Here is a 13,493-nt window from a genome sequence, read left to right as displayed (position 1 = left end):
GAGATCTGGTGTATATTAGAACCCGATTTACACGTAAAATGATGTGGCTCGGCCAGGAGATGGGTCATGTCTGGAGAGATACGGGGACCCCAGGCGCTGATCATTGCATAAACGACCAGAGATGGATATCATGGAAATCCCTGGGCAGATTAATGTGAATGCAGGGTTCCCGTAAACTTCATCAAGGGATTCAACAACTCCGGATACTGAATTGTTCTTCCTCATCACCAAAAAAGAAAATTTTATTACCCTATGGACTCTGAATAGAAAAAAGGACTGATTGCCGAAATCTTAGCCTCAGGGAGAATTTTCCCTATAAAAGCTGCTTGTACCGGGATGGAGGCGTGTGGGCACAGAGGAAAACCTCTGCTGAGGCTGACTCCTTGTTGCACACCCAGGGCTGACCCCGGGCTCGGCTCTGTTCTTTCCGTGTGGCTGGATAGATAGAATTGGATTGCAAAATAAATATTTTATGTTTTTTCATTTTAATTTGGCTGGACACATTTTGATTTAGAACACGTCCATCTATCCACCCGTCCACCCGTCCGTCCGTCCTGCCGTGAAAGCAGGCACGAAGACGGGGCTATGCGGGGCACCATGTGCCAAAAGAGTGCCCTCTCCTCCCTGAAGGGCGGATCATCCCCCGAACCACCCCCGAGCCCCCCACGCCCGCACGGCAGCGCAGGACTACATTTCCCGGCATGCCCCAGGGGGCGGTCCGCGCGCGTGGCAGGGCGCGGCGGGAGGGGAGCGGAGCGGGACAGGGACACGGCCATGGATGCGTGTGAGGGGCGGCCGCAGCCCCACCTGGCCGCGCTGGTGCTGGCGCGGGGCGGCAGCAAAGGGATCCCGCTGAAGAACATCAAGCTGCTGGCGGGGGTGCCGCTCATCGGCTGGGTGCTGCGCGCCGCCATCGATGCCGGCGTCTTCCACAGGTGCGCATGCGCCGCCTGCCCTCCGCTTCCCCTTCCCCCGGCGGGTTCTGGTTCGGGATGGACGGGCCGGGGGGTTCTGGTTCGGGATGGACGGGCCGGGGGACCCTGGCCCAGGGGAGGGCTGGGGGAAGCCGCCGCTTCGTCAAGAGGGATGACTCTCAGTGTCTGCACTGAGGGAAGGCTCAGAGCAGGGACCAGCCTCTGCGCCGTGGGACCCAGCACTAGGACAGGAGAAACGTCAGGAGTTCATGTCCAGGAGGTTCTCCTGGACATGAGGAAGAGCTTCTTTACTGGGACAGGAGAAACATCAGGAATTCATTGCCAGGAAGTTCTCCTGGACATGAGGAAGAGCTTTACTGGGACAGGCTGCCCTGGCAGGGTGTGGAGGCTCCCTCGGTGGAGATACGCAGAAGCTGCCTGGGTGGAATCCTGTCCAGCCTGCTCCAGGTGACCCTGCTAGAGCAGGGAGGTGGGACCAGCTGAGCCGCTGTGGTCCCTTCCAGCCTGACCCAGGCCGTGATTCTGCCAGTGAGGCAGGACTCAAACTCACTTAAGACAAAACTGTGGCACCCTTGTCAAGAACTCAGCTGTCCCTTCCTGCTAAGTGTGAGCAGCAGAGGAATGAAGAAATTAAAGTCTTACAACACAATAAATGGAAATTAAAGTTGTTCTGATGTGTGGTTGGGTGGCCACTAGCTGGTGATGTTGTAATTATTGATGGGTTGACTTCATTAAGACATCTGCATTAAATGGGACTGCCAGGCTGGAGATGATCTCCTGTGAACTGCTGAAGCACAGGATGACTTTGGTTCATGGTCATTTGGGTACTCGGGACAGTGTGCACTGAGCTTGGCATCTCCAAGGATGGAGACCCCAAAGCCCTTCTGTTCCTTTCACTGCACTCACCCAGAAAAATTCTCCTTATTTTCTCTCTACCTGCCCAGCAGTGAAATCACCTCCTTGCTGAGAGGTCTCTTTCAGCATCTCCTGGCACACGTGTGCTCCCAGGCCCAGTCATCGTGCTGGTTCCTGCTGAGCTTGCTCCCATTTTCCTTTGGTAGCAGGGAGCCCACAGCTGGACCCAGCACATCAGAAGCAGCCTCACTCAAATGTCAAGTTGAAGGAGATAATCTTGTGTGTCCATGTGACACAGAAGAGAAGCTCAGTTTGTGGCCAAGTGCCTGAAACTTCAAAAGCAATAATTAGAGCTAGATAGAAACACATGCTATCTTGGTGTTGAGAATAGAGGCACTACAGATTTTTCTGCAGGAGCAAGTCTGAGGATTTTCTACACATTTGCTGATAATTAAAGCCATGGTTAGGATGTGCTCAGTGTGTAGCATACTAAAAGGCAGATTCCCAGTGCAAACCTGCTGCATAATGCTCAGAGCAAGTCAAGGAGAAATGTAGCCCAGCTAGACCCAGAGCATTCTGTGTCTCACGGCTGCTCTGTCATTATCTAATTTGGAAAACCTTTCTTGCTGTATCTGAAAAGTAGAGAATGCAGCACTCTGTCTTATTTTTAATAAAGAAACAGACAAGAACACTTCTGGTTACTGATAATTTCTTAATGATTGTGAAGCTGTATTGCTGAATGACCTGCTGTGGCTGTTGTTTGGCATCTGAATTTTGCCAACAGGAAGCCAGTCAGGGTTGTGCAGCCTGACTTTGAGGCATGGCAGGTGCAATAGGTGGACGTGCACCAGGTTTGCCTTGTCACCTTTGGAACAGCTGTGCAAGGTACCTGTTACACAACAAAACTCTGGTGTCTGAATGGGGAGTGTGTGTTTAAGTTCACCATCCCAAAGCAGGTTCTGGAAAACACCTCTTGTGTGTTTGTTCTCATGGGTGTGACTTGCCATTGCTGTCACTGTCACACTTTGGGGGAAGAAATGTAACTGCAGCACCATTTCCTGTGGATAGTGCATTGAGAATGCTGAATTGAGAATGAGAATTGCTGGGAGAGAAAGGGTGACTTTTCATAGCTTTTGTTTTTACACCTCTCATGCTTTTTTGTCACCACGATGACAGCTGTGGCTTCACAGTTGCTCAGTGTTTGTCATCACATGATATTCAGAATTAGCCTTTCCTTTTGTAAATGTTTGTTTTCCCTGAACAAATGCAATCTTGCTTTACCAGTACTGGAATTTTCTGTGCCAAAACATAAGGAACTTGAACAGCTCTTTCTCTGGGAGTGCATGGAGCCAATGAACACATTTTAACACATTTGTAGCATTAGCTAATATTTTAACTTTGTGGCAGTTTTACTTGTAAATTAAACTCTTACATGATTTTGCATGCCACATCCAATGCATTCACAATTCATTGATTTGTTAACATGCCTAACAAATTCTTTGAGCTGACACTGGGTTTTTCTGGTAACACTTCTAAATTTTATGCTGCTTAAGCTTCTTGCATGGAATGCAACTCAAGATTCAGATTTTACACTGTTGATTTTTATCCCTGCTATTAAAAGCTGCTTGTTGGGCTGACTGGGATAGTTTTATTAAAACAGATACAAGAATTAGTTCCTTTCATTGCAAAGTACAGTACAGACAAACTAGCTGGGGTTTTGGTTTTTTTCAGGTTAAATTACAACAGGCAAGTCAACAATGGTGGGGTTTATTCTTTATATTAATTTCTGTCACTGTCTGCCAACAGCATATGGGTTTCCACAGACCACGATGAGATCGAGAAGGTTGCAAAGCAGTTTGGTGCTCAGGTCCATCGCAGAAGCCCTGAAGTCTCTCAAGACTCCTCAACTTCCCTGGAGGCCATCACAGAGTTTCTCAACCATCATCATGGTAAATTAGGGATGAAATATGCTGAGCTTTTATATTGTAGCCCCAGAGAGATGATGCACTTATTATTTAGAAAAATAAGTAAAGCATTGAGTAATTTTTTTTTTTTGTATGTGGTACTTGCTCATACCACACTTTGCAGTTATGTTACTAAAGATGTGAATTTTTTCATAAATGTCTTTTTGTTTTTCTTTAGAGGTTGATATTGTAGGAAATATTCAAGCAACATCTCCCTGTTTACATCCCAGTGATCTTATAAAGGTGGCAGATATGATCCAGAAGGAGGGGTTTGATTCTGTCTTCTCTGTGGTGAGGAGGCATCAATTCAGATGGAGTGAGGTAAAGAAAGGAGGTAATATTTAGATGTTTCTGGCTACAGTTATACTTAACTTTTTTTCCTTTTTTTTTCCAAATTCTTGCTTTTCATACCTGTGCTATTTTAGAAAGTGATGTCTGAGGCATGGACTGAGTTTTCTGTGAGAGATTTGAGATGGCTTAGAAATTCCTTCCAAGCATTGGTGTCTGAGCAATTATTGTCCATTACTGAGCATTGATGAGCCTTTCTGTAACTGTTTTGTAAAAATTAAAATTCTGTTGAAATTATATTAGCTTGTCTAAGCTGAAGATACAGTTCCAAAAAACTCTTTACATATTAACTTCTTCCCAGTGGTATTCATGTGTATTTAGACAGGACACTGAAGTCCTAGCTGGAAAACTGTTTGTTCTTGCTGTGTAGTAGCTAACAAATGACCAGTAATGTGAGATAAAATCTTGTTGAGGATGAGATGGCAATCTCTTGGCCAGGGGACTTAGGTTTTGTTTCATCCTGATAATTTGGCTGCTGACTTATGTCACGTTGCAAAATGCCTTTGAGTCATGGAAGCTGAACTCATGTTGCTTAGCTCATCCAGAAAAACATGACTGGTTTTTCACAGAGAAAATATGCCCCTCAGCTACAGTGGCCAAGATGACCAAAGACTGAAATTTTACAAATAAAGAATACACCTTGGTTTAGCTGTAAACCCCCTTTTGTCCTGGTATAAAGAGCTATTCCACATGGTTTGTATGTTGGCTTTGTTTCTGTGGTTAAAGCAGAATTTTTTTCTTCGTTTTTTAAAAATGGCTGTTTCAGCTACTCTCACACTGGAGTTTTGGTGGCTTTTTTGTTTTGTTTTGTTTTGTTTTTAATTAAAATTACTCAGACATTACAGTTACTCTGTTGAGATATAAATTGCTTCAGATGAAATTTTTTGTGAGTTTAGAAAGCATCATGCTATAAAAGAGCATGTGTAATAAATGAGGCTTGATCTGAGAGATAAGTTGAAATAAAAGTTAAGCCTTTGTTTAGAACGAATACTTGAATATTGTCATTGTTCCCCATAAGAGAAGAAATAAGTGACACTTTTTGTTTGTGCAGTATAAGAGGAGTATCAAAAGCATGGGTGGCAATTTCAGGATTCTGTGGATTGCAGTTTAGAAAGCCACATGCACATCTTGAGATGCTGGAAGGGACAAATGTGAAAGAATAAATCTTATGTGGATCTGCCATGTGGCTTCCTGAAGTGGTTGTGTCCCATAGGCAGATTGTTAAATAAGAAAGCCTTGAGGCCTACCTAAAAAAGAAGTAATTCTTCAGCACAAAATGACATCCAAACATTTTAATGTGGTGAGAGATAAGGACTCATTCAGCTGCTAGGACTGAGGAGAGCTGGAAACACATTGTGCCAACATAAGCAGCTTAAGGATAAATGCAAATGGCCTTTCAGGTGTGTGGTGGTTCAGGTGACAGTGATTCACAGCAGCATTATACAGTGGTTTTTCTTCTTTTTATTTTTCCAGCTTTAGAATACTGATTATACTAAAATAATTTCATGGAGTTGTTGTGGTTTTTTGGGGTTTTTTTTGGTGAAGTTCTGTTGCTCCTTCTGCATTAAGGTTGAATATTGATAGACTCTGAAAGAGAATGGTGTCTCTGTCTGACTGGAAATGTTTACTTCAGTGAGCACAAAGCTTTAGTTGGTTATGAAACATAAGGTGTGTGTGTGTGTCTACTAAAGCCTCAGGATGTTTTGGGTGTTTGAGAATGCCCTCTAAGTATCTTGTAGTTACTGGATCCTGAGACCTGGTGAATTTTAGCTGCTTTATACATCTGGATTGAGGTGACTTATGGACAAAAGTCTCTGGTCCTTGATTTGGTTTCTGCTCATGTCATTGGTAATAGTATGGGATATTTTGGGAGACTGTGCAGACAGCTGTTTATTTGTGGATACTGATTAAACCACTTATGAAGAGTTAATGCATATCCTTAAATAGGATGTATTTTGGGGAAGTGCCAGGATGTTTTCACAGGCAAAAATTATTCATATATGCTCTTTTTCACCTTCCAGATTTAAGGCTTGTCCTTTCAGGTATCAGAGTGCATTCAGGCATTTCTGTGTGCACTAGGAGTTGGAATACAGGAATAGTATTTCTTTCACATTGCCAAGGACATTTGGGAAGAATGCTCCTCCTTCTGCTTGTAGGAAACAGTTTTGAAGCAAATAACCTCTTAGGTTTTTGTTGTTGTTTTTCTTTGGTTGGTTTGGGGTTTTTTCCCAAAGTGGTAATGAAAAATTCCCTTTTCCACTGCTGGACTTACAGAGTAGTCCTCCAGTTGATCCACAGTTCCAAGAAAGAGAAGCAATTCAGTGATTCCCCAAAGAAGTTGTGGATTCTGCATCACTTAGAAGTGTTCCAGGCCAGGTTGGATGGGGCTCTGAGCAACCTGGGCTAGTAAAAGGTGTCCCTGCCCATGGCAAGGGGTAGGAACTGGCTCATCTTTAATGTCCCTTCCATCCCAAAGCAGTCTGTGATTCCTTTATAGAGTTAAGCAGCAAGAGGCAATAATGAGAGAAGTTGGTGACTGAATTATGCCCTTAATTTTTCAACAGAAAGTTGTTTAGGATGTTAAGTGACTCTGAACAGGAATTATTTAAATCTTATTTTGTCTTTTTTTTTTTCCTTCTGTTAACAGAAAACAAGATGACAGAGCCCCAAAACCTGAATCCAGCAAAACGGTACCGCAGACAAGACTGGCCTGGGGAGCTCTATGAAAATGGCTCCTTTTATTTTGCCAAGAGGCATCTGATTGAGAAAGGCTATCTGCAGGTTAGTGCTTCTGGTTTTTCATGCTCTTCAGAATAATACATCTACTCTTGCTGTAGAGGGTTATGAATTCAATACTTTGTTTTGATTTCTGATGCAGTCAGTGTGAAATAACAGCACCCTGACCTCAGAACAGTTTGTTAATTGTAACTTAGCAGGTTACAAACAGTTATAGCTAGGGCAGTTCCAGTAACAGCATCCTCCATAGCAAATAAATTTTTGCAAATAAATGTCTTATATAGCTTTAACCCTAAACCAGTACAGTACTGAGTTGAGTTTTGCATGAGTTCACCAGTGTATCTTTGAATTCATTTTAGTGCCACTAAAGGTGTAAAACTGAGCTTCATGCAGTGTCAGAGCCTTGTCATAATCTGTAAATTTCTCTGTTCAGCCAGTTTAAGCATACCCCAAATTTATACTGTAACTTTAACAGTCTTTATCCCTTTCCTGATGTTTACATCCTGATGTAGTGGTGCAGAGCAACACTGGGGTGTGGTGGATATTTTGCCATTGGAAATTAAGTAACAGTAAGCAAATTATAATAATAATAGTCTTCCTAAGCAAATGCTAAAGGTATTACTATTTTACTGATTAAAAGATCTAGTGAAATTAGTGTTATATAATTGCTATAATGCATAACATCTTGCACACTTACTCTAGTTGTAAAATGGAAATAGTTATTAACTATTTCTTCAGTAGTTATTAACTGTTCCTTCAATTAGGAAGTTCCTTCAGTTGAGATGTTTGAAGTTCCTTCAAATTAACTGTTCCTTCAATTTCTTCAATAGTTATTAACTGTTCTGTGTCACTGGCAAAAGCATAATTAATGGTTTACTTTTTTATAAGCCATGGTGGCCACTGTGTAGCCAGGCACTTGGCTTTCATTGCACGGTGCTAAATTGTAGAGTTTTTTGTTTGTGTTGACCTAAGCAGAAAATTTGAGTGGATTTTATTTCCTTCAGGGTGGTAAAATGGCCTACTATGAAATGCGTGCAGAGCACAGTGTGGATATTGACATAGACATTGACTGGCCTATTGCAGAGCAGAGAGTGTTGAGGTAAAAGCACTTTTTGTTCCTTTATTTCTTTGGTGCTGCTTGTTTGAAAGTGTGGTCATGTGAATTCATAATGTATGGAATGTAAGCAATGGAGACTAAAGACAATTGGGCAGCTTTATTTCTGCCCAGGATTTTTTCCTCTCTCCATAGAAATCAATTGAATTACCTTTGTTACATAGTGGGGTTTTGGTAGCTTGATTTTTTTTCTTAAAGTTCAGTTTGGTGAAGAGTGTAAGCCTCACTATACCTCAGCAATGTGTTAGCATCATCACCTGGCTTTCCCAGCTGAGGTGTCTCAGATTTCCATGCTCCAGACCTCTATAACTGATGCCCAACGAATGGGAATGTTTGTGTAGAGGGCATGAGCTGATTCCACCTCACCAGGTGCCTTTTCTTTGTAGCTGCTCTAAGGAAATAATGAGTGGGAATGGAGTATATTTTCTGTGCCTTTTTCATCCTAATTTTTAAGTGGATGACATAAATGAACTCTCTTTTGGATGGTTCTGTTAGTTTCTTTGAAGAGGGACAATATAGCTGGAGTGTGATAATGATGAGAAAAAACATTAGAAAAGAAGAATTTCAAAGCTGATTCTTCCGTCTGAAGATTATAATTGTATGGAAAATACTTGGGGTTTTGAAATGTGCAAAAACTTCCATCCTAAAAAGGTAATTTCTTTTTCTAGCTTTGGATATTTTGGCAAAGAGCCACTAAAAGAGGTGAAGCTCTTGGTTTGCAGTATTGATGGATGCCTGACCAATGGTCGCATTTATGTGACAGAAGATCACAAGGAAATGGTCTCCTACGATTACAGGGATATTGTTGGCATTGATCTGTTACATAAAAGAGGAATCCAGGTAAGTGCTGTTGTGAAGAGTGAGCCTTCATGTATCATGTAACCTGCACATTAAAAGATTCTAAACAATTATATTCTTGCAGCATAGAAGTTGAAGTTTTTTCACAGTACTTGTGATCAAGCAGCATAATGTATTGGTTGGGACAAATGTTATCCTCAGAACCCTCAGAGGAAAATAAGTGTTTTGAGAAAGTTCTCAGTCACAGTAATTACAGCCTTTTTCACAGAATCACAGAATGGCCTGGGTTGATCCATCTTGTTCCATCCCCATTCTGTGGGCAGGGACACCTCCCACTATCCCAGGTTGCTCAGAGCCCCATCCAGCCTGGCCTTGAGCACTGACAGGAATGGGGCAGCCACAGCTGCTCTGGGCACCCTGTGCCAGGGCCTCTCCACCCTCACAGGGAACAATTTCTTTCTAATATCCAATCTAAACCTCCCTTCTGTCACTTTAGAGCCATTCCCCCTTGTCCTGTCACTCCAGGCTCTTGTCAAGAGTCTCCCTCCATCTTTCCTGTGGGCTCCCTTCAGGCACTGGAAGGCTGTACTTAGTCACCCCAGAGCCCACTCCTGTGCAATGGAGATGTTTTTTCAGCTTCATTTTCTGGGAAGCCAGAGGAGTAGCAAGCTTGTAATCACTGTTTTGTTGCCTTTGGGAGCCCATTTCCATACCTTTTTTGACTTGGAATGTTTCATTAAAAACCTCTAGGTCTTTGTGTTGCACTTTATTTATTTCTAGTCTGTGTTGCTGATATAATCCTGCTTTGTGCTCCGCTTCTCTTCCTTCTGTACTTAAAATCACTGTCAAACATTTATTTGTATTTAAAAGCAATTAGGGAAGATAATCTTGTCTACATCTTACAAAAAACCTGAAAGATTTGTATCTGAGATTTCTAAAGATCCTGCTGCAATTATCTTCTGGTTTTGGCTTACCTTGTGCACCATTCCTGAAACTTTGAATTTGGAGTGGACTTCCAGAGATAAATGTGCTGTGCTGCTTCAGTCTGTGTAGTGTTGGTTTGATGCTCTGAAATGCTGCTATAAATAAAGTTATGTTATTAAGTAGAGAGGCCAAGGAAAAAACTTCATGTTCTACTTTGGCAAATATTTCAGAAATCTTTCTTGGGAATTCTCTCATTCCACACAGTGACATAATTGGATTATACTGCACTAGATAGTCACCATGCCACCATACTGTGATATTTAGTATTTTATTTAGCACATGTTGCATTTAAAAAGACAAATGTAAATTATTTTTTAACATCAGAGAGGGCTGAAGAAAGTTATTTCACCATTCTAAAGGCACCTCAAGATTCTGTGTGGTTTTGGATGCTAATCACTTCTGCTCTGAGTTTTGAAAATCAGTCATTTGATGCTTTTCTGGTACCTGAGAGAGCTTCTACTAGCAAAACTGCTTTTTTTGTAATAGTAAATCAACTTATGTGTCGTATTCTTTGGATGTAGAACTTACTCTAATTTTATTTCCATAGGTTCGACTCATCTCTGACAGAGATTGTTCAAAAACTCTGTCAGCCATGCAGCTGGGATGTGTAGCAAAAGTCAGTGTAACAAATAAACTACAGGTTCTGAAGGACTGGCAGGAAGACATGGGTTTGAGCTGGAAAGAGGTGGCTTACTTAGGTCAGTTCCTTTTCTTTTGGTTTATTCAATTTAAATAGCAAAGACAAATAGAATCTTTATACTGCTGCTGAGCTTCAAACCACTTTTCTCTTTGTAAATACACTGGATTTAATGGGATTGCTCTGCACATTACAGCACACAATCACCAAAATCAGGTATTTTAAGGCCTGGTAGGGTACAATCTAAATGTTACAGACATTGATGAATCTGTGTTATTTGGGAATGGAAGTCTTCACTGTTTTTCCAGTGGGATATAGGAAAGCTGTTGTTTTTAGGAAACATTTTGATATCAAAATGTTGATAAGCATACATTTAGAGCTGACAATTTCGAACTGATTCTAGTTCATTTCAGAGGGATATTGTATAGATTATCTTCTGAAATGGGCATAATTAGAACTGAAAGCCAGGTGCTTCTGTACTAAACTGCATTTCAGTGACAGGCTCAGTGAGGAGTTCTGCCAGTGCTTATTCAGCTGCTCACATAATTTTACTGCTCTTAAAAGTAGCACTCTCTTGCCTGAAGATTGTGAAATGTGATCATTTACATGGATCACCAAGATTTTCCAACACCTGACTTGCATGTGCAAAGCGCTATTGAGCTGCTGAGATGAACACTGTGACCAAAAAAAAAAAAAAAAAAATCAGATCAATGCATACCCAGAAAAACACTGAGAAAAATACTGATTCTTTCCCTTCTGTGATATTTGGCCTTGCTTGTCATCTTCTTCCCTAGGAAATGAGGAGTCTGACGTGGAGTGCCTGAAGCAGGCAGGTATGAGTGGTGTGCCTGCTGATGCCTGTGCTGCTGCTCAGAAGGCTGCTGGCTACATCTGTAAGAGCAGAGGTGGCTGTGGAGCTGTGCGGGAGTTTGCAGAACACATATTCCTGCTCTTAGAGAAAGTGAACTCTGCAAGGAAGCAGCTGGAAGAAATCAGCTCAGCGGGGAAGGAAATGGGGAGAAATGAGAACAGCAGGAAAGGAAATAAGGAACTGATGGAAAAAGAGTAACGCCGTTGGTCAGTCCTGCTTTTCTTCCCCAGTACATCCATATTCCAAAGGAATGCTTGCCTTTCAAATTTTACAGCACAGTAAAATTAAAACGTGTGTCCCCCTAACTCCAGGTCCCACATTCATGATTATATGCTGAAAATATGATCATATCCATGATGATTTTAAAATCCATTTAAGTGCAATGGAAGGAATGCTACAAGAGAGAGTACCCTGTAAATCTGCTATTAATCATCACACCCGTCCTACAGGAATGATGCATTTTTATTTCATAATCTGAATGTTTTCAGGGATCAATGATTTTGCATGACTTGGAGATTTGTATTTCAGGCTTAAAAAACCCAAAACATTTGCCAGTTCTGCTCATACGGTTTGCATTTCTTTTATCAAATGCATGGTGTTGTGGTTGAGTGATTGCATTTTACAGGCTTTGTCCTTAGCTAGGAAGAGTTTTAACATATGCTGGAGAGGTCAGGTGTAAAGTACTTATCTGTTTTTAAAATAAAACACAGTTAATGTAAAACAAGTTAATATTCATTTAAAAAAGCACTTTAACATGTGTTCAGTTTGAAGCTCACAAATAATTAAATCAGATTTGGAATTGTGCCTCTTGGAATCTGTTTATTTTGGTTGTTACTGTAGTGCCTAAATGAATATTTTGCCAAATTTGGAGTTAAATATCCCATTGTCTTTGAGATTTTTGCAGAAACTCAGTTTCTTTCTATGAAGACTATATTGCAACGTCAAATGAGTTGAAGCCAAAGAAAAATCTTTAAGTTTATTGTATGGAAAAGTAGCTGCTGTTAAAAAAAATAAGCCATCAAACCATAGTTGATGTGGGTTTATATAAAATATATATATATACAGACTACTAGCATGTTAAAACTGGTTTACATGCTTGTATTTATTGAAAATAAGATTTGTATTATACATTACAAATACAATAGTATATATCAGAGTCAGATTCTGGTTTGGGTTATGCTAAAAAATAAAAATACCCATGGTTCGCAGGCAATTACAAGTGAGGTGAATAGTAATGGCTTGTCATTTTATTTTGTTTCTCTGCTAAATATTATATTGTATAAATAGTTATACTCCCAGTATATCACCTATTGGCCTGTGATAAACTTTGTGTTTACTTCCTTTCACAAAGCAAAATGTTGAACTGAAATTACTTACTGCCTATCTACAGTTAACAGATAAACAGTTTATTGTACTAATCAGCTCTAAGTCATCTAAATTTAAGTGTCTCCTTTCAGTCACGTTTTAGGGTTCTGTGCTGGATAAATCCCATGGACTTTGACAAGAGAAGAGCCACATCTTCGACATCAGTGTTGTCACTTTGATGAATTCTTCTTTAGAAGTACATGGTATAATCTTACCTTGGAAAGAGTATGAAGGATAAAAGAGCTCTAGAGACTGTTTACCAGAAAAAGATAAGGGATCTGCAGGATCTGCTGCCCGAAAGGTTCAGATTTGTACTGCCCACACTGTAGTGGAAAGCCTAATTATAGGGTAGGAAGAGGGATGCCTTAATTACTCCTCTTGATTTTATAGAAGAGCCTCAATCATATGAAGAATTTAGGGGTCAGAGGGGCAGACAGCGAGGGTAACTCTGTCACCTTAGAGGTGAAATCCCAAGTCCCAGGAAAGGGTCAAATGTGTAGAATATTTTTCCAAGGCCTGTTCCAGTACATGTGATACTACAACTGCCTGTGATTAGAGGGGTATTGCTCATTCACAGTAGATTTCAATGGTCAGTTTTGTTGTTCTGGGCTAATTTTGAGATCATCTTTTGGCCATGTGAGCACTTGTTTTTTGCTTCAATTAACTTGAGTATTCCAAAGACGATCTTAGATAATGTGGGCTATCTTGTCATGATTATGTGAAATGGAAAACCAGGAAACTATGTAAATATTTGTAATAAGGTATTATGAAAAAACAGCCGATTACCTCACATTTTAAATAAACAGCTTTCTTTAGTCTTTTAAGTAGAGAATGGTTATGGGCTGGCTTGTGGTGAGTTTCTGTACTGCAAATCATACACTCCCAA

At 40.9% G+C, this 13,493-nt stretch overlaps 1 protein-coding gene across 2 annotated transcripts; it reads left to right on the top strand.

Moving 5' to 3' along the window:
* The first annotated feature begins 731 nt into the window (after positions 1 to 731).
* On the top strand, positions 732 to 13,439 carry CMAS (cytidine monophosphate N-acetylneuraminic acid synthetase). 2 transcript variants are annotated; one of them, XM_085569645.1, is made up of 9 exons: positions 732 to 935; positions 3,597 to 3,739; positions 3,933 to 4,088; positions 6,750 to 6,883; positions 7,843 to 7,937; positions 8,621 to 8,792; positions 10,282 to 10,432; positions 11,166 to 11,448; positions 12,700 to 13,439. In XM_085569645.1, the coding sequence occupies exons 1-8, from the start codon at positions 775 to 777 to the stop codon at positions 11,438 to 11,440; spliced, it is 1,287 nt and encodes a 428-aa protein (XP_085425771.1). In that variant the 5' UTR covers positions 732 to 774; the 3' UTR covers positions 11,441 to 11,448; positions 12,700 to 13,439. The 2 variants fall into 2 exon arrangements, with proteins under 2 accessions (XP_085425771.1, XP_021394867.4); XM_021539192.4 differs by lacking the exon at positions 12,700 to 13,439 and having other exon boundaries at positions 11,166 to 12,046.
* The last annotated feature ends 54 nt before the right edge of the window (positions 13,440 to 13,493 follow it).

Source organism: Lonchura striata, chromosome 1A (assembly GCF_050655825.1).
Source record: "Lonchura striata isolate lonStrDom1 chromosome 1A, ASM5065582v1, whole genome shotgun sequence".
NCBI classification, from domain to species: Eukaryota; Metazoa; Chordata; class Aves; order Passeriformes; family Estrildidae; genus Lonchura; species Lonchura striata.
This window is presented reverse-complemented; position numbering and strand designations above follow the sequence as displayed.

Excerpts from the sequence above, each read along its gene's own strand:
- CMAS (XM_085569645.1), top strand. The coding sequence starts at position 775 with ATGGATGCGTGTGAGGGGCGGCCGCAGCCCCACCTGGCCGCGCTGGTG. Across the intron at positions 3,740-3,932 it reads GTTTCTCAACCATCATCATG|AGGTTGATATTGTAGGAAAT; the intron begins GTAAATTAGGGA and ends GTTTTTCTTTAG. Across the intron at positions 4,089-6,749 it reads GAGTGAGGTAAAGAAAGGAG|AAAACAAGATGACAGAGCCC; the intron begins GTAATATTTAGA and ends TTCTGTTAACAG.